The sequence below is a fragment of the Ischnura elegans genome, chromosome 3, assembly GCF_921293095.1.
Source record: "Ischnura elegans chromosome 3, ioIscEleg1.1, whole genome shotgun sequence".
In the NCBI taxonomy this organism is placed as follows: domain Eukaryota; kingdom Metazoa; phylum Arthropoda; class Insecta; order Odonata; family Coenagrionidae; genus Ischnura; species Ischnura elegans.
The window spans coordinates 57,195,894-57,221,356 of NC_060248.1; the positions used below are offsets into that span (position 1 = coordinate 57,195,894).

The 25,463-nt window shown below is 36.8% G+C and overlaps 1 protein-coding gene across 2 annotated transcripts in view; it reads right to left on the reverse strand.

The window, feature by feature from the left end:
• Positions 1 to 1,837: 1,837 nt before the first annotated feature.
• LOC124155832 (N-lysine methyltransferase KMT5A-A) overlaps positions 1,838 to 25,463 on the reverse strand; it is a 28,843-nt gene continuing 5,217 nt past the window's right edge. For both annotated transcript variants that reach the window (XM_046529962.1, XM_046529963.1), the window contains exons 5-6: positions 18,935 to 19,125; positions 1,838 to 5,299 (exon numbers count right to left, since the gene is read on the reverse strand). In XM_046529962.1, the coding sequence (XP_046385918.1) occupies positions 5,089 to 5,299; positions 18,935 to 19,125 (402 nt within the window). In that variant the 3' untranslated portion in view covers positions 1,838 to 5,088. The remainder of the gene's footprint in view (positions 5,300 to 18,934; positions 19,126 to 25,463) is intronic.

The following is a 25,463-nucleotide window of genomic DNA, read 5'->3' on the forward strand; positions in this document are numbered from 1 at the left end:
TATTCTCATTTTGATATGAAATTTATTAATATTAAATTATATGATTGAGGCTTCATAACACTCAAAATAAAACAAGCATAATGATCATTATCATGATAATAGACAAGATTTTTAATATGTTTATCAATAAACGTATTAAAATTCTTGTCTATTTTTTGAGCGTCTAAGGGGGGCACGTGTCCCTGTGCCTCATCCTTAAATCCCCCTATGATTGCAGTTAAATCAATGTTTCGAATTTCAAATTGTCCCCCCTGAGGAGAGAATATGGTGAGGGAGGGAGCCAAAGCTCCCCTGAAATTCCTCTGGGTCAGGAGTAGGGATGCAGGCGTTTACCCCCTGGCACCCCATTTTAAGAATGATAGTAGTAGTAAAATGTTTAAGGGCCATACCACACTATTTGAGTGTAATAAAAATGTGACAATTCTACTTAAAACAATTCGAAAATAATTTCAGAAAACAGTGACTTAGCTTGATGTTAAGCTAAAACTGGTCATGAATTTCTAGCATTCTACCATGAAGCTACATGGAACTTGAAATCAACCCTACTGTTGATTCTGAAATGGGAAACGAATTTTCACAAAATAACTTTGCTCCTTGATTTTTTTTACTGTTTTTACTTTCCATGATTAGTGATAGATATTCTCAGATTTACTCCCTTCCCCTTCCTCCATCCTATCAACCCAATACACCACCTCCGCCTCCATTCCATAACCACTTGACACCATGATAGTTTTTTAATGGAATGAAATACCGCAAACATAAAGAGGAAATGAAGCACTAATAAAAGTTTTAAAGTTAAGAGATGTAAAAAGGTATGGTGAAAATGACCTATACTTCCATAAAATGCTCAAACTATCATTTTTACACACTTTAAAAAGCCTTGGCTGGCCCTTTCCTGCACTCCCACTTAGTGATTCACCCTTCAGTTTTGTCTTAATGGTAGGTTAGAATTCACTCAGATTATTCTACACTAGCCGGCCACCCGGCATTGCTCGATAAGGATAGTATCCAGAGAAGGGAAAACATAGAACTTAGAATTCATGGTCATATTGACCTCCCAATGTAAAAATATGAAAGAACGTAAGAGGAAATATGATTTGTCAGAATGCACGGTTATGCAGGACAGGAAGGTTATTGGTGGCCAGTTACCTGTGAACGGTGAAGTTGCAAGAAAAGGCAGTATTGGAACTGGAAGTTGCCAAAGTGTCCTTCACCTCACTCACAGCAAGCACAGAGATTTACAAGCACAGCTGAGTGAATGGGGATGTCATTGGAAAGTGACAGAGTAAGCAAAGAGCGGGAATGGGTGCTTTGTGGTGCTGAGTGCACTTCAAGGGTTTGGTGATGAGAAAACAATGCACAGTATGCGTCGGACACAGCCAAAAGTAGCACTATGGGTTTTGGGAGTATGAGATTGCATGTAAATTAACACATTACGGGTGAGGAGCCCATTCCTTTCTAAGGATCTCTCACTTAAAGGATTTGTTTGTGCGACAAGGCTGAAGGCTTTATTCGGGATTTAAACTCTGGATCCTTCAGCCAGCAACTCATCCCATAGCACAACCACTCTACCACTCTTTTCCCAGAGGATAAGACGAAGTAGTGTTCATTTCAAGTGACATAAAAAATAAATCTTGCCCTCACTTGATATGCTTAAAGAGTCATGAACAAGGAATGTTATGGCACAACGTATGTGGTGCATAATAATTATATAAAATACAACTCCACCCGACTCATAGACATTCATTAAAATCCTTACAGCCCCTCTCCACTCGAACAATAGCTTTGAAAATATCAATACATACATAGAATTACTGCTATAATAAAAATTTTAACATCAGGCAGACTTGATTTATTGCAGTAAATATAAAAATATGAGGACATATTCACCATTAGACGTGGTGTACAAAAATGAAAAAGTTCTTTGATTGAAGCTGAAAACAATGCAATCAATTACTGGACAATGAATGTACTTTTAACAAATAGTCAATATGCTCCAATTAAATTAGCATTTGGTAAATGCCTAATCTTGACAACAGTATTTTACACAATTACATTGTGAAAAAGGCACTGTAATACGGTATGAATGTAATTTTCACTATTAAAATATCATTTCTTGAAGTTGAAAACTGCTATACCTGATATTTTCTTGGGGTTACGCAAGAACATAACCCAATGAAAGATACTGATAATATTGTACTGAACTACGTTTTACTCTAAATTTAATATGATTCTATACTTCACGCACGAAACTGATTAGTTCAATAAAACGCACAATGCATCAAATTAAATCATGAAAAATAAATAAATGTACACAATAAAACAAAAAAGCTCAAGAAGTAAGTTGGATGACAATGCTTATATTGTAAAAATAAAAAAGCAGAAGTGAAAGTACTTAAATTGCAGTATTTCACAAATAAATTTAATTTTTTACAGCACTAAGAAAACTTCATACAGAATGTAACATCCAACTTAGCTGCTAATGAAATTTCTTTTTAATTAGGCTACTGTTGGTAACAATAACAGAACAAAGGTCATTCATTCTGAATTGAAAATAATACGAATTTGTGGATGGCTTACACCAAGGACAATTAATATAGGGTATTTTGTGGATCTAAGAGAACAGGCAGTAATTACATTATGGAATGATACAACAAAATTTATAACCATTAGCTGTCAACAAGAATATAATGCCATAGTGTCATGCTCAAAAACTTGAAGTAGCCTCATATCATTCAATTTAACATAATGACCGATAGATGTATAACAGAAGCACTATTAGTACACAAACACTTTTCAATCATTCCTTATTAACAAACTTAATAGACAAATGTGCAGGCCAATAAAATAATGAAAGAGAACAAACAATACATAAGAAAGAAATACATCAGAGACTCTAAGCCAACATCATTCAGTGAAAGGTGTAAATATTTCTTGATGGATATCATCCCACCATGTTACATGTACTGTATTTTGGTGGTTTCAATTAGATAGCACATTAAGGCCCAATTTCATTTCGCCGTTACAAAATTTCTAATTAGAAAAACCTAAGTTACATCATTCTTTCATCAATAGCGATTTCATACATTTTTAAGTTGGATTTACTATGGCTAACAAGCCCTTCCGCCATTATTAAAATTAATGACACTTTTTGCTCTAATTAGATACATATTACAAAATCAGTCCATAGGAAAAATCACTTACACTCACTTTTCCAAGCTTCAAAAGTCCTAGGTTATCATATTTGCAGGGAGAAAAACAACTTCATTAGAAAATTTAAAATTGCTATTTACAATAAGCTGCATACCTAAGTCCTCATTTACCAAATCACCTTTCTGATGAAGTCATAATCTAAGGTTAAAAACTATGCTGATCTTGAGAATGAAGTTTGATGTTGTTTCTCTCTCCGATCAAAAACAAAGGAATTCCACTCATCAGTCCATACACCTCATTAACCATAGCCAGACTCCTATTTGAAACACAGACCATTTAGAAGCAGCAGCAGTTAATGAAGAACATCAATAGTATTACACAATATCAGATTCATAAATAGAGAATTTCATAACCCACAGTAGGCACAAAGAAAGGTTAAAATTAAAATTCTCATGGACACTACTCCAAGTAGGAAATCAGGATGATGGTGATATAATTTTAAAATAATAATCTTCACAGAAAATAATGAAAGAAATTACTTACTCTGCAGTAGCAAATGCGTAAATGTCTGAAAAATACTAGCAGACAAACAAATAAGATTCAAGTAATTAGGCTGAACAGTTACCAAAACGGTTACTCTAGGTACCACAAATTTTCAATAAAAAGGGCCCATTAATGAAAAATTCAAATGAATTGAACTGACAATTCAGTAATGGCCTTAATATTTGACATCGCTACAATATTCCTAATGTGGAGTAAATAAAAAGATCTCAATCACAATGGCTGCACATCATACAATGACAAAAATGTTTCAAATAATACGAGATCACTTAATTCAGTCATAGCCCAAGAACTGAGCAATACTATCCATTTTTCTGAAATTTCATCAGACACAAACTCTAGTGGTATAAAACATCAAAAAATTTTCTAAACATGACAGTTTTATGCCACCCTACGTTAAAATTTAAGATAAAAATATTTGTACAAGAAGCATCCACAATGGCAAGTATTTGAAAATAAATACATCAATCAAATGGGTATTTTATCACCAAAGGAACATTCACACCTCCTAAATCATGAACTAGTTTGCAGTATAGTTATGATTCTTTGAGACTAAAAATCCTACATGTGTACCTTGTACTTTTTTGAAAACTTAATTACATAATTTACAAGAGACTAACTTCCTTTCATTCACTCACATAACAAATCAAACATTAACATGTAAATTCAAAATATTTTCAATGAACGTCAACAATCACCTCAAATGAACACAATAAGGATAGTACTCAAATACTCAATCCCATCAAACCTAACCTGCAACCCCGAGGCAACGAGTTGATTGGTACAAAAAATGCTCAGATCCATTACTTACGTTTCGGCGGCAAAATACTCTTAACGATTACATACAAAAATATAATAAGCAATGCGAGGAAATTGGTGCAATCCAATTATGCTGGTCAAATATTATGAATTTGAATCACAAAATAATAATGCAATGAAAAACTGAGGGGAGATGACATTTTAGTCTAAAAATGTTCAATGCATAAAAACGATGAAATTATTGATTTGAAGATTCTGCAGCCACAGCCCGTGCACAAGCTCTGAAGTGCATGACTTTAACAAGGTAAAACACCAAGAAAACAACATTTTTTTCCACTTGCTGTTGGCTACATCAATGCTGAAATATAATTCTAATGCACAAAGCAGGGAGGCACTCATTTAAATCATTCAACATGCGAGCCACGCAGAAGTTGTCCTTGATAAGGCTTGACTGGTCATTATCCATTACCATTCACTTCACTGCATGCTTTCAGTATCAATGACTTGAGGATGCCTAGGTACCAAATAATCGTCGAATAAATAACACTTTTGAACTGCCAAGTCTTGATAGAAAAATGATTTTCTCCAGCAGTATACGTCAATCACAGACCAGGCTTATAAGGCAAGCCAGGGATGATGCTTCAATGAATCTTTACTCCTGTCACCATAATCATACAAAACCTCTTCTGATGGATGTATGTCCTCCTTTGCGATCAAAACTAAGTGAGGAAGACTATTTATGACAACAGTCTTAGTGGTAAGGTTTCCATTGCGACTGTGGTTCACCAGTCTCCCCATTCGGCCAGACTCTGCAGTGGCATCAACACTTTAAAAGACAGAAAAAAATGTTTTTTTTTATTTAGATGTACCTAACTCTGAATTGAAAAAACTTTAAAAACCAAATATGCAATCACGCAAAGGAAATCTTACATTTAATTATACAGGGTGGAGAAAAATTGTGTCATGAAACTTAAAACCTGGTAGGCAACAAAATTATTAATGTTGTTTTGGTCAAAAAAACCATTTTTAAACTACAGATACTTTTAGCCAAGCACTTTGATTGGCCGCAAGTTTGTCCTGTTTTCCGATGCTCTGGACAACTCATGACTTCTAATGATTTGCCTGCTGAAGATGGCAATGTATCCAAGACATTTGGCAGCAAGGCAAACTTGTGGCAAATCAGAGTACTTGGCTTCTATAGTTTCTATAATTTAAAAATGGTATGTTTTCCACCCAAGCATTATGACTAGTTTTGGTTCCTACTGGCTACTTGACTTATTTTGTTTCTCTATGGAAGTGAGGCTTGGACACTGACAGCAGCAGAGAAGTCAAGAGTGGAAGCATTCGAAATGTGGTCCCACCAAAGAATGATGAAGATATAATGGATTGACCGTGTGAGTAACCAGGAAGTGCTAAGAAGAGTGGGAGAAAAGAGAAGCCTCCTAAAAACCTTAAGCGGCAATGCTTAAGGTTTTTAGGAGGCTTTAATGCTTAGGGGAGTTTAATGCTTAAACTTAGCTGGCCACATTCTGAGGCCAACTAATTGTAAGATTACGAGCCAACTAGGATTTACTAGCATGGCTTCGCTTCACTTTTTGTTGAATTGAAATAAATATCAATGACCTGTAATGTTTCAAGTAGTGATGGGTCGATTCCAAAATTTTATCGATTCCGATCCCGATTCCGATTCTGACATTTCGATTCCGATTCTACCGATACCGATTCCATCGATTCTGATGCCATAGGCTCCAATAAAAATATCAATTAATTCCAGGCAACAAGAAAACTACTTTTTTAAATATTACTCTGTGAAAGAGTCAGTTGACAAAAGAATCTTTCATATCATTGCTATGTAATTAAAATATAATAGCTAAATTTCAAAACAGAACATACCTGAAAAGTGGTGTTACATGATAGGTATTACTTTAGAATATTGGCACTCATATATGTCGACAACATATATATATATATATATATCCAAACTACAAGGGAGAGCCCTGAGTACAGGAATTTTCATAGCTGTAATAAAGATTACATACTACGTATATGAATCATGTAATATTTGGCCCTTTCAAATTCTCAAGCAGAAAATCCAATTATTCTACATGCTCAGCCAAATCTTTTGCAAGTTTTGACTTCTCCATGTTACAGTATTAATTCCTGCAGAAAATTGCCTTTTCCTACACAGGTGTGTTATTGGGCAAGTACTTTCCCACCAAAATTGCAAGATTTTGGAGACTTTGGAATTTTTATTAAAAATTATATCAACGATTTGTTGGATCTTGAATCTTAATGGAATTCAAGTGGACGAAGCGAACAACTATAGAACTAAACTTTAGTTTTGTAGAGCCAAAAAAAATGCTATACTTCTCACGTCATTCAATCAACCTTAAAATCTCTTGCTTTTTTAAGTTCAAGAAAGAAACTAAACGCTGCAAATGAATATTACATCGGACGGACGCAGTAATAAAAAAGGCTAAAAGAGCCTTGTGGGGTGAAAACTCCCCCTACCGTGCGACTCTCCTCGGCGAGGGTGGAAAGGAAAAAAGGGTATCGCTTGTTGCCTTTCACGGAAACAGTTCATTTTTCTCTCTCTTAAGCATGCTGACTTAATCTCTTCACTTTACTTCAATACCCGAGGCATATTTCTTACGCGCGGGATGGTTCCGAAAAATATCCAATCCTTAGTATTTTCACTCGAGTAATGCGCTAAATGGTCTAGTCGATCTATACATAATCCTTTTTAACATCCTCAGTTTATTGTTTTAAGTCAATGAAGACGATTATCCATGCTTTAAATGACGATTTGCAGGACTAATGTTTTAAAAAACTTAAAAATCGGCCCCAGTTACCGAGCCTCAGAGGTCCGCGGCGTGTAGGTCAGCCTTGACGCGCGATTGAAAAATCGTTCTTATTTCCTTCGTCGCAAACTTTTTTTCAAGATTTCTACTTAGTACTCTTTAAAAATCTCTACTTTATATTGTGGTTCAAATTTTCCGAGTTATATTTTTCGTAAACGAAAGATAATGTCTACTTAATGTCAAATTCCACGTGAAAAACGGGTCGGCCATTTTGCGTTGTAAAACCAGACAGATGAGAGCCAAAATCTTCAAAAGTCATTGAAAGTATAGGCAAAGCACCAGATCAAAGGGATATTGCGTTTTTTATTCCACAAAACTCATATCAACGGAAAACCACTTGGACAAATTCAAAGGATTTTGAGGAAAAACGATATCTCGTGTGGCATTGAAAAATTGGTCATGTTTGGGCCTCTGTATCTCACTAAAGGTTCGCAATTATGTAAAATGGCATATAAATCAATATTTGCTGATGATTTATGAGTATTTACGCTGAGTTTCCAGTCTTTATCCCCAAAAAGGTCATTTTGGACTTTATTCAAGCTTTTTCCGATTTCGGACCAGTTAGCGCGGGGTAGGAACTAGGAAGACGATCGGCCGCCGCGGCTGGCGTAAAGGTATTCGGCGCCTACATCGACAACAACAATAGTGTATTCGGCAGACTGAAACTACCAGACCAAGGCATTAGAATGACTTATCGGCTTTAAAAACTGCATTAATACACGAGTTTCATGATAGCGCTTCCTGTCGGCAGATTGCTGGACCTACTAGCCTCGAAAGCTCTGTAGCCTTAACTACTCGACTCGACATCCGTAATGCTACTCGAAACGCTCGAGTCGAGTACCAACTACTCGATCGACTTGAATTTTCGAGTACTCGCACATCCCAAGAAGATATGTGTTTTGTTATTACGATTACGTGGCGCGAAAATTCAAATGACTGTTGGAAATGCGGTCGTATATTTTGTTGTTTGAAGTACTGCTGGAATCGGAATCGATTTTTCGCCTTGGCAAGTACTCGTTTTCGATTCCGGTTCTTGGCCGAGAATCGAGGAATCGAAGAATCGAGGAATCGAACCGACCCATCACTAGTTTCAAGGATATGGAAGAGTGTGAAGATGAAATGGATCCACCGCGGAAATAATGAAGAAGTGCTATTAAGAGTGAGAGGAAAGAGACATATTCCAAAAACCTTAAGGAGAAGACGGGACAACTTAGTTGGCCACATTATGAGACATGATGGCCTGATGAAAACAATCGTAGAAGGATAGGTGGAAGGGAAGAGGGGCCAGGGACGACCCCAAATGAGTTACATTGGACAGGTTGTAAAGGAAGTAAAAGAGAAGAAATACGTTGCTATGAAAAGGTTAGTGGATAGGAGAGAGAAATGGAGAGCAGCATCAAACCGATCTTAGGATTGTTGACTAATGATGATGACTGGCATCAGCTATCCAGGGTTAAACTTTCGTGGAACATTTTTTCTCCACCCTCTATAGGAATTACTCATATGTATATCTAAAGCTATGGTAAGCTATTACTATAAATAATTGCCCCCGTGATATTAAATGTAATTGTATGATTAAATTAAGATTAACAATATTTGGGTTGAAATAAAGTTTCCCAAGTGAGTATATTTACAGTAGCATCCATGATATATATGCGTGTGAGCTGCTTAGTCATATGTGCTGTATGATGGCCAGGACACGGAAATGTTTTTCTGGCTCAGGAAACCTTTCAAAAGCTGGAAATGATAATGTTAGTGTCTTAATGTGAACTTATATTCCTGCTGGAAGACACTGGTTAAGTGTAAATGAATAATAAGACTTCAACTCATATCAATTGACACTACATTTAAAGAACACCACATAAGAAGGTATTGTTACTGAGAGGATACATAAATAAATGTTTCGTCACCAACCAACGAGGACAAAACATCAGCTATAAAGAAGTAAACATAGAACACAACTGAAAATTACAAATAATAACAGATATAGGAACTCCTGGGACTTGCCTCGAATAATATGATTCAGGGCCTTATTCTCAGTCGACCCTGTAGGGCCAACCTACCCTTGATATGTCATCAGCCCCTACATAAACCAATCTTGCCCTGCATGCAACATAACAAGCCCTACATATGATAGTTTTGGGAACTTAACAGGCCCTACTTGATGTAGGGTACCTGAGCCAGCCCTACACCTTACAAAAACATGGCAGTGAAATTTCGTCAGCTGACCACTTTGATTAAAGAATCTACGTATTAGTGCCTATTACGGGAGATGAGTTCACGCAAACCATTTAAAAAAAGAAAGAAACACACTGGAAAGGTAATAAAACTACCCCCTTATACCCATCCAATGATATAAATAATAAAATTGGCTGAAGTATAATATAGTGATATACACCTTGTTTCTGCAAATATATAATAATATTTTTCACGTTTGGCACTTGGTATGCTTTTGAGAAACTAATAGTTTGTTTATGTATAACCATATAAAATGTATTTTCATTTTGCTATTTGCCAGATAATAAACTTAACAACAGAAGGTAAAAGCAAATGACAAACCTTGACGATGCAATGAAAGTTCCAACGTAAATGACCATATTTGCCACGTACTTATCACTATCTTGTACAGACTACCTTTGAAGTAATTTCAATACAAATTGGTTCTAGTTTTGGTTTGATATGCTAGTATTTGTAGCGATAATTAATTTACAGACACAACCTGGCAGACTACAACAATTTTTTATTTGCCTTGAGCCATTGCCCTAACAATACGCCAGAAAACTATAGGTCTTTTCTTAGTTTTATAGTTAGGTCAAAATTAGAGATGTGCGAATAGTATCCGCGAATACTCGAACACCTCGAATACTAGAAAGTATTCGCTATTCGAGATCTTGAATAATTATGGTAAAAGTATGACCTCGAATACTATGAATATCGAGCTATACACTGTCGCACGCATGTCATTATTAGTTGACTCAGAAACAACGTAAAGGACTCGAGTAGTTTAGTGCATTCAGTGCCCTTTTAGGCAAGTTGACGAACTACATCAAATTCGCGGAAAAGAGAGGTGAACAGACATCGCTCGACGTGGGGAAACGAAAATGATCGGGGAGGGGGGAAATCCGAAAATGAACATTTAGTATGCTTTGCGCAATTCTAGTATTCGATGCATTCCAAATTTGAGATATTCGAATATTAGAGGTATGATTTAATATTCGAGTTAGAGAAATCTACTATTCGACCCATCTCTAGTTTAAACATGTAAACGCACAATATCGCTTTGATGCTTTCAATTTTCACAGCAATTGATCACTTCAAATTTCTCTTCAAGGTTTATGATTTTTCGTGATAGCTTCTTGATTTTTCTAACCGCATTCCTATTTTTTGTCATTGTTCTCTTGGTTTGTAGTCTGGATGGCTATATCGAAATCACCTACTGCTGGGCAACTGCTGCACTGTATTCCTGAGATGCAGAGGGCCTACGACTGCTGGGGGGGAATGAAGCCATTGTGTTTTAGACTCTCTAGCCGACCCTTCTATGTGTAGATGCTATTCATATGGAATTCGGGCACCACTCCATTTCTCCCCCGTGAATACTGATGGCCTTGAAGGCTTGAGTTTTTTTTTCCTAACCACCATCTCTATCATCCCTCCACGTTGAAGTCAATTCGCCCAATAACCTATGATGGCAAAAATCACGTCTCAAACAGTATTGCTTTCAAAAAATCTCATTTCCACTAACTCCACGCTTAATTAATGATCTAAATTCACTAATGTCATTCTTTTAAGAAGGTAAGATAAATGACTTTGGTAGGCCAGCTATCTGGACCGCATGACACGTAATGCTTTTGACCATTGCGCAACAATGGATTTCGATTAATATATAAACAAAGAAGAAGATTTGATGCAAGCAATACTATTAATTTGCGTAAAATTATAGCAATTTCGTGTTTACTTAGCACAAGTTCACATTTTATCAAGAGAGCATTACAGCTATTTGATTAGGCTACACAGCGTTGGGATGTTTCCCTGGGGAACGAATTTGCACTATATCGACATTGCGCTAGGCGAGGCATGGGTGTACCGTGGGTGGAGGCAGAAATCTAAGTCTCCACTACATTTTGCCAATTATTTCCTTGCTTAATATGCTTAAATAACCTCATAAACACGCCGTGTTTGGTCTCATTCTTTTTTAAATGACGCACACATTACGAATATTTCAGTCTAATAAAATAACAATACAAATTGCCGAAAGTCATTGTTAGACACCTTTTGGGCTATTAGGTGACTGATGCTGCAGTTGACCTCCAGAAATGGGGAACTTTGAAGGGGGTAAGATGAAAAAGATCAGCGGGCGACAAAGGGGGAGGCATGAAAAAAGGTTTCTTTTGTTCTTGTGTAACTTGATATTTTCTTTCGAAGCTAAGGTTTTCCTAATACGAACCATGCGCGAGCTGTAATCTTTTGCTTGATTTTGGAGAAAATGAAAGCTTAGAGGCGGGAGGCTAGTGCTGACTGGAGGGGGATAGCGGATCTTGGGAAATGTTACTATCCTATGTTACTATCTTATGTTACTATCCCATGGCATTGAGTTTCTCCCTATGGTAGTTTCATCTCGCAGGGAAGATTCACACTATGTGCCTGTCATTATTAGCCATAAATGACACATTGCATGTATTTCATATCATTTTCGTCAAACGATGGATGCGGGAAAATTATACGTCGGGATCACTATTATTCGACGCTAGCATTCGAGCTACGATTTACTATTCGAATTCGATATTAGAGTTCGAGAAATCCGGTATTCGACCCATCTCTAATTTTTAATGATTCTTCGTTTTAATATTATTTTTAATTACGGTTTTTAATGATGTTGTTACTGCAAATGATTTCATTAAATTTGAAATAAAAAGTTGATTTTTAAAATGTATTTGGTATATACTAATTTATTTATATATTCATCAAGTGAAATAGATGAATGACATTTAACATGCTTTGTGCAATTCTAGTATTCGAGGTATTCGAAAATTGAGATATTAGAGTATTCGAGCAGTGATTTACTATTCGAATTCGATATTCGAGTTCAAGAAATCTGCTATTCGACCCATATCTAGTCAAAATATATCAAAACCCGACCTGATTTCAACATTCAATGAAACGAGAATTCGAGAAAGCCATGTATCTGTTCAAAACAAAATCTAACATCGTGAACATAAGCATGTTTAAGATCTTTTCACACATGGGTTCCAAGATTTCGCATGCACATCTGCCTCACTCCCAGGAACAAAGTCTGTATGCACTAAGAATGATTATGAAGCAAGTGTCCTAACGAATATTCTTAAAAAATTCTTTAGAAGTAACATACAATGGAACCTCATTAAAGCGAGTACGGGCTATTGCGAGACCCCCGCTATTACGAGAGATTGCCGAGGCACCGTCAATTGACCCTTTAATAAGTATGGTGAAAAATTCGTTTTTACGAGGCCCTTTTGGTGTTGGCATTCGCCATAGCGAGTTTCCATCGCTGGAAAACCTTCACCAACAGTCCTTAATCTCTGTAATTTCTTGCGACCTGTTAGAAATGAAGTTAACATGGAGTGCTCAGTCTCAAATTCATGTAGTAAACTGCCGTTCGATAAATAAGTAGTTCATTTTGGTGAAAATATTGTGGCATTTACATTCGCGAATGCTTGATCTTCTTTTGTTCCTCGGGTGGCAGAGAGCAGTCGGTAGCATACCCGCACGTCCGTGAGTTGCGTGAATAGAAAGCATTTAATGGTAGACTCCATGGCCAAAAAACACCCAACACGTCTAAACAAAAAATAAAAATAATATAGTAATATGAGGGAGGCAGAATTAATTCATCGTCCTATTCGCTCTTCACAGTAAAAAAAAAAACAAAAGCGCCTAAGGAATGCAGACCATGAAGAGTTAGAAGGAGTTTTGTCCGGGTGGTTTTGCCGACTTCAATCTGCGTGAACTTCTGAGAAAGGGGCTATGCCTAAGTATTTCACGGATAAATTGCGAATCCAGAACTCCAAGAGTTCGGAAGGTTGGTTATACTAATTCAAAGCACCAAAGCATTATCTCCCGTCATAATTGCTGGTGATGCCTGCGGTGTAAACCCGAAGTCGTGGAAGATAGGACCCCGATCCTAAGCATCTTAAGAAACATTCCCCGCGTGATATAACTTAGACGAAACGGAACTCTTTTACAACCGACTCCCCGACAAAATCCTTGCAGTACGAGGTATTTCTTGCAATGAAGCTTCTAGAGGTAGGTATTGCGCCTTGACAATGGTGTAGGATGTTCGATACAATGATACTCAGCGTGAATTGTCCGGATGGACATATTTATTATCTGTTGCAGTTACAAGTAATAGACACGATTACAATGTACTATTCACAAGGGTGAACTATTCGCTTCAGTGGTCGGAGACGCTCTCTTCCATCACCCAGGTGGCCAAGCATCCCTTGGTGGCCGCTGGAAGAACTCACAGAACAACTGACTCTCGTTTAGCGCCATGTCGTATGCATTCGGCGCTGCCACAGAGGGCATATGTGAAGAGATGATGCTGCACTTTTAGTTTATTTAATTTAAAAAATTCTGCATTCTCTTTTTCATGTTTTTCAGTCATTATTGAGAATTTTAAATCAATAAATTCATACTCTTAAGTTTTTTTGGCCTTAGGGTCCATCAGATGCTTATGCCTTTCTGTTTCTTTGTCGCAAATATTGCCCATGTGAGTTATATTCGTCGCAGTTTTTTGCATCTTGCTTTTTTTTACTTAAGTGACATCGGCATAATATCTGCGTTATATTTTTTCGTACAATAATATTTCATTAATATCTTTTCTTATACTACCAATTTTAATTCAAATCGTTTTTATTGCAGCGAAGTGGTAAACTCAGTGTATTATTTCAAATATGTCGCGAGTGTAACACTCAAAAAGGAACTTTTTTTAACAACGGCAATTTTTATCACTTTATTTTACATGCTTAGCAAACTTTTTTCCATAGATAATGAAGATATTACATTATATAATGGAAAAAGTCTTCTGAGGCAGGATCGTTATACAATATTCCACAGTTTTCATCTGCAGAAACAAATGCAATACGTTATTTCACTTAACTGCTGCTTAACGCAATGGAACAATAAACATACACCAATGGAAGCATTTGAGGCATTAAATAACCGCGAAACAGTTTTATCAGTTATTTTTTGAATTTTCAGAGGAAAATACCAAAATAATAGAATGATCATGTAAATGCAGTAATTAAGTACGTAGAAAAATTGCTTCGTCGGTTGTGTATTGGCCTAATGATTGGCAAACCAATGCTTTGCATGAATTTTATTCAGTACGGCGCTTATAAATTGTTTGGATAGTTAAGTTGTTGTTTAACACTAGGAGGACGGGAGTTTCGCGCTACCTAGAAGGACGGCTAGGGGTCATTTGACCCCTAAAATGTATTTTGGAATAAAACGCCTAATTTTCAACAAATATTCAGTTTAATCGTATTAATTGTTGAATCAGTTCATTAAAAACACTATTTAGCATTATGTATTAAATATTATTTCAATCGTCAAAAGTTAATAACAATTATTTTAAAGAATCATGAATTAAACCGTATGTAGTAGTCGATTGCAAATCAAATAATGAAAATACATACGCTCGATACAAAAGTTGTGTTACATGTTTAAACAATAGGGGTTCTGGGTTTACAAAATTTGCATTAAAATTTTTTAACTTATTACTTTGTTGTAAATCTCAGACAGACAGTATTTTTTCAGCGCTGTTTCCACAAAATATTTTTTTGCGCTGAATGCGTTCATTGGACGATTTATTCATCTATATCTAAATCTACACACTAACCCGGAAGCCGCTCAAAAGCGCGTGGCAGGGGGTGTTAGGACACCAGCCATTTGCACATGAAAAGGAATTTGGAAAATGGAAAGGAAATTGGTGCAATGATTCAATTTGATGGTATTTGGCACTTTTTTCTTTTTTGTGCCCGTGGAGATATAGCTGTTGGATTTGGAGACGTGTAAATAAATTGATACATGCTATCCATCATATCTACTCCCGCTTTGTTTTTATTATGAAATAGGATGGTCTCTGGTATTCTTTTATTCGTTTCGGAAAAAGTGTCGTCTGAGATCATGCTGCTGAGTGAAAGTACATTATTGTTCTAGTTTGCCTGATTCTACGTAAGAGTATGGCCTAAGGTATTTTTGAGCACACGCGTTGAATGAATTACATGGCTATTTTAGGGGTCATGGATATTTGTGCTTCACGCCTGTTTTTTTCAAATCGTCCATGCAAGATAAGTTTTCCATTTTTTTATGACTTCCTGCCAGCTGGATGGATGGAAAATAATTGTTACAAGTTACATTTATTCCTGAATTCTTGTATGTTACGGTCACTCTAGTAACTATTTATTTCCCCAACGCTTGATTTGATAGCCAATCATCATCTTTGTCACAATATGGAAATTCATTTAGGCTGTATTTTCATTTCACATCTGTCAAAACCCAATAGGTACTCGATTCCAAATTTATCTGGTATATTTGGAATTTACCTCATAAAAGGACAGCTGCATTTTGTTGGATAGAGCTGTGCATTTGCTATCACGCCAAAGTCGCCATTGGATTCACTATCTTGGACTTCGTCGCTTCCATCACACCCAGATGTTGATGGATTGGTCAGAATGTCCTTGAACTAATGTTTACGATTCACTTCCAGACTGATCTTCAATATTCCCTACAGCTATTTGAATCGCGATGATTCTCTTCTCTTGATATATTTCTCGACTTCTTACTTTCTTCCTCAACTCGCTACTGATATGCATGCAAAAAAATCTACAAACGAAAGCGCATAATGGTAGAATCTTCTCTAGTTGCATTGAAGGTATAGAGAGCTGGAGAGAATTAGAAATTCATACAAAAGGACAAAATTTTCAGAAGTAACGCTAATTGCCGTTCGAAAGGCAGGGACTCAACCACAAACCGTATCCTGATTCGTATCTTCCAGGAACTTGCAGTAATGCTTCTTCTCCGACCTACGTGCGGATTCCAAGGGTAGGATTTACAGTAGAATTTTACAGTCCACCCAATTCCTCCGCTCTCTCAAAAAGAGACAGGATTTTTCCCCAGGACGCAGCGTGCAGTCAACTTGCCCCAAACCCCGACGGGGTAAGGCGGCACTAATACTGGACACACGGCAAAGGGGCTAGGTCAAGTGACAGTGCCGTCAGGACAGAAAAATGAAAGTTATTCGTGAACTTGATGAGTCGATACTGAAAATAATGTCTCTAAGAGCTCTGAATCTTGGACGACGGAAAACATTTCTTGGGATATGTGACGATTTTCCGGTGTGGGTAATACAATAATCATAGAACAGTGAATAAAACAAAATTAAAATATCAAAATTACACGAATTTACGCAAATCAAGGATTGAAAAGGTTTTATTTCCCTTTGCTGCCCAAGAAATATCGAAAGATTGTGCACAACAAGTCGCTATGCCTAGGTTTTCGAATACAGATAGGAGCCCTTTGGACGAAACTGGCATTGAACCGGGTACTTCCAGATTCAAAATGAAGCAAATCATCTACCACACTTGCCTCTTGCTGATTATATGATATACATGGCACTAATGTGACCACGGGCATGAAAATAGTGCGAAAACCAGTTGTGGGTCAAATGACCCCTAACCGTCCTTCTAGGTATAACACGTTATAAAAATTTAAAACAAAACATTATTGTTGAATTTTCACTAATTTATCAAAATATAGCCCAAAATGAACAAAGTCAAAAAGTTTCAAAATTAAAAAAAATATTTTAATAAGAGAAAAATAAATTTGAATTCTGAAAATGGGTCAAATGACCCCTGCCGTCCTTCTAGTGTTAAGCAAGGAAATTCAGTGATACAAAAAAACATCGCCTTTCTACTGGATTTATGCTTACGTTAATCGGATAGAAATTTCCCAGTCGCCGCACCACTCCTGCTCCTGTATAACTGTTCGCAATAGGTATATTGGCTATTATTTGCTCCACCTCCGGTAGAGCGACAATTCGCTATAGCGAGAGTTTATTTGAGCACCATGGGGTCTCGTTTTATCGAGGTTGCATTGTATATCTATAGGATATTTCTTATCTTGGATTTTTAGGATCGAAGTTTACATTATATATTAGGCCTTTTTTTTTTTTGCTACTTTTGCACCCCTTGGAGATCATGCATAGGTATCACGGCAACCTAAGCACCCACTTCATTTGGTGGATTCGGTTCAGGGGATTTGATTCGTGGCAATGAATGGGTTCTTCAAACCGTTCATAATGAACCGAATGAGCCGTGGGAATCTCGAATCCATGTGAATATCGAATCTGTGTGAATCTTGAATCCATGAATACATTATATGTTTGAGTAATGTATTAATCATCCTTGAATCCATGAGAATGTGTCAATCTACTGATTTCAAATATTATAGCAGATAGCAATTCGCAGTGATTAATAATTTTCATTTTAAAGGCAACTCTAACAAATTGCTTTCAGAATTTTAAACCTCTTCGATTTGTCTGAATGTTATGCTATGCAAAATTAGTAGTCCACGATAAATTAATTGTGAAGTGTAATTACTGTTAACGTAAATAACTCTTAAACTAAGTTCAATCCATCAGATTACAGACATTTTTAACTGTTCCATGGCATGCAACTAATTCTCAAAGACTTTCTTACTTGTTAAAACATTTAATTGTGAAAGTGAAGAATTCATTTTAATTCCGTCTAAAAAAAAGTCCCATGCCTCAAGAATTTTCATTTCACTGTTACAGTCAGAAGAATACTAAAAGCACTGATTACTCCGTGAAAAGGCTCTTATCACATTCTACGAAATCAGTGTATATTTAGTTCCGTCACACAATAATACATACCGCATATTCCTACAAGTCAACTCAATAGTAATTATGAAGAATTTATTTTTAAAGCCAACCTGTACAGCCATTCGTCGGGATCTAATGATGATTCACCGCCTCTCATGGGTAGCATCAACACAGTCAAGCCGAATTCAAATCGTTCTCATTGAAAAATTTGGATTTGGAGGATTTGAATCTTCCATTGTTCATTTTGAACGATTTGGATTCGGCAGATTGAATCCTCCTTCAAATCGTTCATTTTGAACAATTCATTCATGAATGACACAGCTCTAATGTTAATGGATAAAATTGGGAACCAACGAGTTTAAATAGCTGCTGATCCATTAAGCTATCATGCCTAAGCCTTGAGTAAAGAAGTTTTCTTTCCAATCAAAACCTCTCTAATAGTTCTGCCAATGAGTAAGATCATCTATGCATTTACATTAGACCACTGAGAAGCACTGCTTCATGAACCTCTTTGGTTGAAGCATAGTGGAATGGGAAGGAACTAATAAGACTTTCACTTCTCAGATAACGTATTGTATTTTTTCATGAAACCTGTACTCTAATGACACAATATCACCATCTAATTTAATAAATGAAGTTCGCCTATGAACCGAGGTAGAATGATATCTTGCAGCAAATACATTACATTAAGATTTAATCTAGTAAAGGATACTAATCTACTTACCAGTACTGCTGATTGTGGTGCTTGAAATAGTACATATAACATCCAGTGTTCTGGTCCTGAGCATATTTCTTTTCTCTTTCTCGTGCTTCAGCCATGCTTATCAATTCCCCAGCATACTCAACCACAAATTCTCCCTTAGCAAAATGCCTAGTAGCAACGACTCCTCGACCTTTTCCGATGAAGTGTTGTACCTGAAATTAAATAAGCCATTTTAATTCCATAAAACAATTATCTTTTGGTCAAAGTACTGCATGAAGCAAGTAACTTTGTACCCAGTCACGTACACGGATGCAAGTTACATACATTATGGATAATATTTGCCACGAAAAAATTATTCAGCTAACCTGGCTAAGCTAAGCCAAATGATCTTTTCAAAGCAAATTTAATCTTGGTAAATGAATCTTTAGACCATTGATCAAACGCAAACGTTAGGGGAATAATAACTTCTGATTCATCATATTTCACATATCAAAAAAAGTAATACAGCAGACTTCCAATTATCTGGCTGTGGTTTATTGTTGCAGATATTCGGGCATGAGTTCACACTCCTTCGATGTTTCTGTTATCTTTATAATAAAATAAACAGACGCAAAAGTGCCAGGATATTTGCATCTTAATTCAAAACTACACCGGGCTTGTAATTGCCATTAGAATCTCCTTGACAAAATGGAATAATTTTATTTATTTGCTGACAAGGAATGTTTCAAGTTTACTTGGATGTCTCCTCTAGCAATACAGACTACAATCAGCACCACGAATAAACTCATGACCAATTTCAGGAGATTCTTCGATGGTTAACCATTCGTAATTCCAGAGAAGTGTTATCCACCCTGTTATACCATCTTTAATTGAATACAGTGGAACTTAGTACCTACGTTCCTCTTTAGCACGTTTTCCACCTTAGGCAAAGGAGGAAAACAGGAAGGCGATCCTACAAGAACTTCCGAAAGTAATTGTAATTATGACAACTTTTCTAGAGAGTGCAATCACCCCAATTTCCATTATTTACTTGCCTGGTTAGCACGTTTTCCTGGATAGTGCATACATTTTTTGTGGCCCCTTCAGAAACATACTAAACAAGTTCTATGAGGGTAACCTTTTAAATGTCAGGAATAGAACGTTCCTTATCACCTAGCAACTATAATTGGTGTTTATAAACAACTTTTTGAGTTGATTAATGCCCATACAAAGTTTCATTAAGATCGGCCTAATAGTTTTAAAACATTGGCGTGTCAAAGTTCCCAAGTCACTGTACCAGATGGAATTAAGTTATGAACTGTACCGCACCATAATTTTCTATAACTTTCGATGAAGCCTACTTTGAGGAGATTACTTCGAATAAGAAAAAATTTTAAAATTCGTTATTGTACCTCTTATAGTTTTCTTTATTCCCGACACTTAAAAGGCTACCCTTGTGCTGTATATATTATCGCAAATGCATAATTATTGCCATGGCATTTCCAGCAATTGAATACAGTAAAACTTTGATTTTACGCAGTTGGAGGGACCGAAATATGGGCACTGTGTAAAATCAAAGTGTGTAAAATCAAGAGTTGGTATTGAGGTGAAGTATAGTTTTCAGGATAACTCTTGCTCATTATTTTTAGAACCCTTAGTCATACACTTTTGTATAGTTCTGATTTGAGCCAGAACCGGATCCAGAAAAAGTCTCATATGTGAAGCTTTACGGTAAAAGAGCATGAAATCCTTTTCAATCGAATCAGATATATGTTTCCTGGATTCAATTACTCATTTGGAGGCAAGAAAATGAAGCCTAATAATCTTATTTACTCACAAGCAACACCACAGATGATGTGTTACCTTGAGAGAAACAACATTGCATTCCTGAACAATGTTTCCCATGGTTGAATAACATGGTAGAATTGCTAGCATTTCTGACGCTAAGTTTACTTCTGTCACCCAGGAGATATATCGCAATGGTGATACTAAATGCTCGCAGAGAAGCTAATTTTCGAAAATATTCTCATTAAAAGCAGTTTTCAGGAAATCCGTTTAACCACCTGCAGAAAAAAAAAAGATTAGAGATTGAAGAAATGAGTTATATGAGGATAGTCATCCAAATTAACCCCATTAACAGGGAGCAAAATTTTGCTAATACATCACAAAGGCTTTACACCCGGTGGGCCTGGGTTCAAGTCCTGGCAGTAGCAGAAACTTATCAGAGATGGCCCTATCCCTACTTGAGAGTAATGTGGAGGGCACTTCCAGTGCACCACTCTGTCCAGCAGATGGGACGTTAAGCCCTCGTCCCTTTAAGGCCTATCATTACAACCTGGCTAATAGGGTTCCAATCCCCCCAGCCCTTACTTCATGGCGCTAATGACCCCAGCTGTCAGTTACCTCCTTCCAAATAGCATACCAAAGATAATACGGAGCACATAGGACCCGGGATATTTGGAAAATCAGATTTTTCCGGTGTTTAGATCACTTTTTTAAAGTGAGCTATTTAAATAACCGCGCAACTACCGTCATGCCGCCAGTGATGAATAAAAATATATTAATAGTCCGGAAAAATCTTCCTTCTTTATAATTTTTACGTATTAAAAAACCATTTTCCCAAGAAAATTTAGCATTAGTAGATAGAATCTACCGGGTATAGCTTCTCTGTCGGCATTCTTCCGCGAATTCAGTGCCGGGACCTTCGGCTCACAGGCCGTGTGACTCATCTTAACGTAATATTTTGGTTCCCCACATCTGATAACAAAACCGGACACTTTTTGTATTTCGATTTAATGGTACTAAGCCATTCCTGAGTTTAAAGGGACTGCCTTATCACTCACGTCTTGATTTGACTTTAATGATTGCATGATGATTGACGACGCGAGTTATTCTCCGAGGGCATTAACTCCCGTTCCGTTAAAAATAAATGCTTGCCACCTATCGGAGTTAAGCTAATAGCTATTCAAGTTCTAACCATGTTTCATTTAAACCTACTGAAAATGAGGTACAAGTTGAATCAGCTCTAATAAGCGCGCCGCGCAATCAACTTTCCCTCGCCTCCATTCGTCCCGCAGATGTGGGGTTAGCCCGCGGAATGAGACAACGTATGCTGCTTTTACCATCGTGTTGAATCACCATCGACTTACGTCCATACTAGAAGTACGACTATCTTTTTTGGATCACCTTGGAAGCCAAAATGTTGGCACGAGAGGATTTTTAACGGCTAATTTCGCCGTTATATTTCGCTGGGGCGAAGGAAAACATAGCGTTCGCAAAATTCTAGAAAACCTTCCGTTAGGGATAGATATTCCGTAGTTCATAATTCCGGATTAACGACCATCTACTGTAATTACAATAAATATGTTATAAAAAGCGGCGATCAATAAGTCGAATAATAAACGAAAGGTGATAATGTTAATATCTCAGGCGATCATCTGTCTTAATCACGCATACACGGCGATAGCCGTATATTTTGGGTTTCGATATCCTTCTACGGCAAATTTTAACTAAGAGCGATATTCGTGTTCGTAAAGGAGCCTGAAATATTAGTGAGAGGTCGCAGGGGGAAGCAATAATTAGATTCGCGATGTTTTTAGTTTCACGCTCAACAGCGCGACGTCATTTCAACCGTTCTTGTATTCATTTTTGCAACTCATTTAGACGAATAAACAACCTAACTTCATATTGCTCCAGTCGGGATTTTCAAAACAAGTCGAAAGACAACTGCGTAAAATCAAGATTAGCGGCCTCTTTGGGGCTGGGGTTATGCTGCGCAAAATCGAAAAAACTGCGTAAAATCAAGAAAAGATGTAAAATCGAAGTTTCACCATTGGAATTCCCTATGCTTGCGGCCGGACTTGAGTGTCGCTGCGTAAAAACGAGACTTGATGTAAAATCAAAGTGCGTAAAATCGAAGTTTTACTGTATAAGGGAACTGGAGATTTTGTAGCACTCAAGCATGTTTAATGTTTACGTTTGGATTATTCGTGTTTTCCAATTATTCGTGCTACCTCTCCCCATCATTAGCCCGGAAAATCAGGAGTTCGCTGTAATTAGGGACGAATGAATTTTTTCAATCATCAAGAATTTTTTTTTTATCAAGATGAACATTGAATCTTTGATTTCAGGACTTGGATCTACAAATATTTTCTGATCCAAATGTGTTTTTAATTTCCTACTATAAAACAACATAATTATTCAAGTTTCTTCTGGGTACTTACAATCAAGGGAGAGTGCTCATTTTATTATCATACACATTATAATATATTTACTGGTTAAAAATAATTTTTTTAACCAGTGGCAACAGGTGCACGATCACCCAGCAGTTATTGAAAATCAGGACTATGGGCAATTTGTAAACGCAGGCGAGTGACTGGCAATGACTTATGTTATTTCTAATTTCACTTCCCCCACTGCCTTCACCTCTACTATTCCCTTCCTCTCCAGTTTGACCTTAACTAGTCTATGTCAATATATATAAAATAAATATGTCTGCATAAATAATATGTCGGCATAAATATGTCTGAGTGCAGACAAAATCCCTGGTTCCTTTGGGCCGTATTTAACCGAATTCATGGCCACCGCAATAATTGCGCATTTGCATAATGAAATGTAAAATTAGACAACATTTCTCTTAATTTCACAATTAGTTAGCCATTGAAGAGCCTTCTAAAATTCATCAAGAGTTTTTTCATCTGATCATTGTCTGCATGCTAGAGTAGACATCCAAGTAAACTCAGAAAATTCCTTGTCAAAATGTAAATAAAATAATTCCCTTTTACAAAGAGGATTCTAATGGAAATAATTAGCCCAGTGTAGTCTTCAAAATGCAAATATCCTGGTGCCTTTGCATCCAATTCATTTTTTTTTTTTTTAAAGATCACGGAAAACATCGAAGAAGTGTAAAACTCATGCACGGATAAGCAGCAGCAGGATAATCGGGAGTCTATTGTGCTAGAAAGACAGACAATTCAAAAAATATCAACGCACGACCCAGACTGCATTAAATTGAGGGTAGCTATCATCCTTGTAGTTGGACATTTATGGTTAGGAGATGTTGAAGCAATAAATTAATAATGCAGTTACCAATTTACATAAAAAAGAAGTTATAAAAATAAGAGTTGTAATGTAGTTGTAGACTATACAATAGAAAAGCTCTAAATTGAAAGAAACAAAAGAGGATTCTTCACTGATAAAAATTACATCTCTTTTTACTGGCACATGTCTGAATTGAGTTACTGGCTCAAAAATTCAATAGGTCATGGGGCCAGACATCCAATAGTTATACAGAGAGGGTAATTAAGTGGAAAAAGAAAAGGATATAGAGTAAAGTTGGAAGAAACAAGAATCAAACAAGAATCTCCAGGGACGACAAAAATATGGAACTACCATTGATACCGTTAGAGCGTAGGTTTCCATTGATACCATTAACCCTTTCGCTACGGCACACCCTCCTGAAACTTACCCACCACATGCGGCGAAAGCGCTGAGTGCATGTAAAGGTACGTTCACAGCAGGGAAAGGGTTAAGCCTCTAACCAACATACCAAATTGGCAAGGAAAATTCAGGATTTATTGGATCACCTCTAAGGTTCTCTTGACATCATTGATAAGATATTAGTTAAAGCAATAACATTAAATGATGGAGATTCAACATATAAATACAGGCATGCAAGAAAAAGACCAAACTGTACCACAAGGCAAATAGTTACGCCAAACAAGGTTTAGGACAGATTCAGTGTACCATAAGGGAAAGGATAAGGCCAGATAAGCATTGTGGGAACCCCTTGAATCAACAAGTAAGGATCGATTTATTTTATCATTTCTACTGATTTCTTTGCTTTTACATAATTGGAAAGCAGTCTCCACACAAGATGTCAAATTCAAGAGCTTGTGAAGCAAATAGGTCTCTGGACAAAATTTTAATATCCCTTCAAATATTGACTAAAAATCGTAAACTATAGTAAAATTGTGATTAATGCCTCTTTAACGCACTTATTTCACGTATTTTCTTATGAATTTACAAAAGAAATGACCGTAACAGTTCCACAAACACACCCACTTCAAATCGTAATTCCATTGGGCAGCCGGAACGTGACGTCAGCTCATGCAATCGTGTGGGAAATATCAGTGGCGTTGCGCATTGTCACCAAATTTATCGGTTTATTTAACGACTTTAAGTAAGGTTTTATACCTTATATATATATATATATATCTTTCGGATGTTTTATCATAAAAAACAAATGCCACAGAACCGTTTCACCAAGGCTGACTCCGGAAACTTACCGAAAATTACATCGGCAGCAATGTTTACTTACATAAGTAACAGCAATAGGGTAGTTTCCTTCATCAAAGAAAACGAAAGGCATTGATTGCGATTCGTTACCCACCATTAGTGTATTCATAATACACAAATTATTTGGTTTTTGAAATACCGGTTTAGACGAATGGCTAGGGTCAAATTTTATCCTCATTTGAAAAAGGCCAGATTGGCGCCCATGCGATTCCACTCCGCATGACGTCACAGGGACCTAGTTTCTACACGAGAGGATAGGAGTTATGCATCGTCT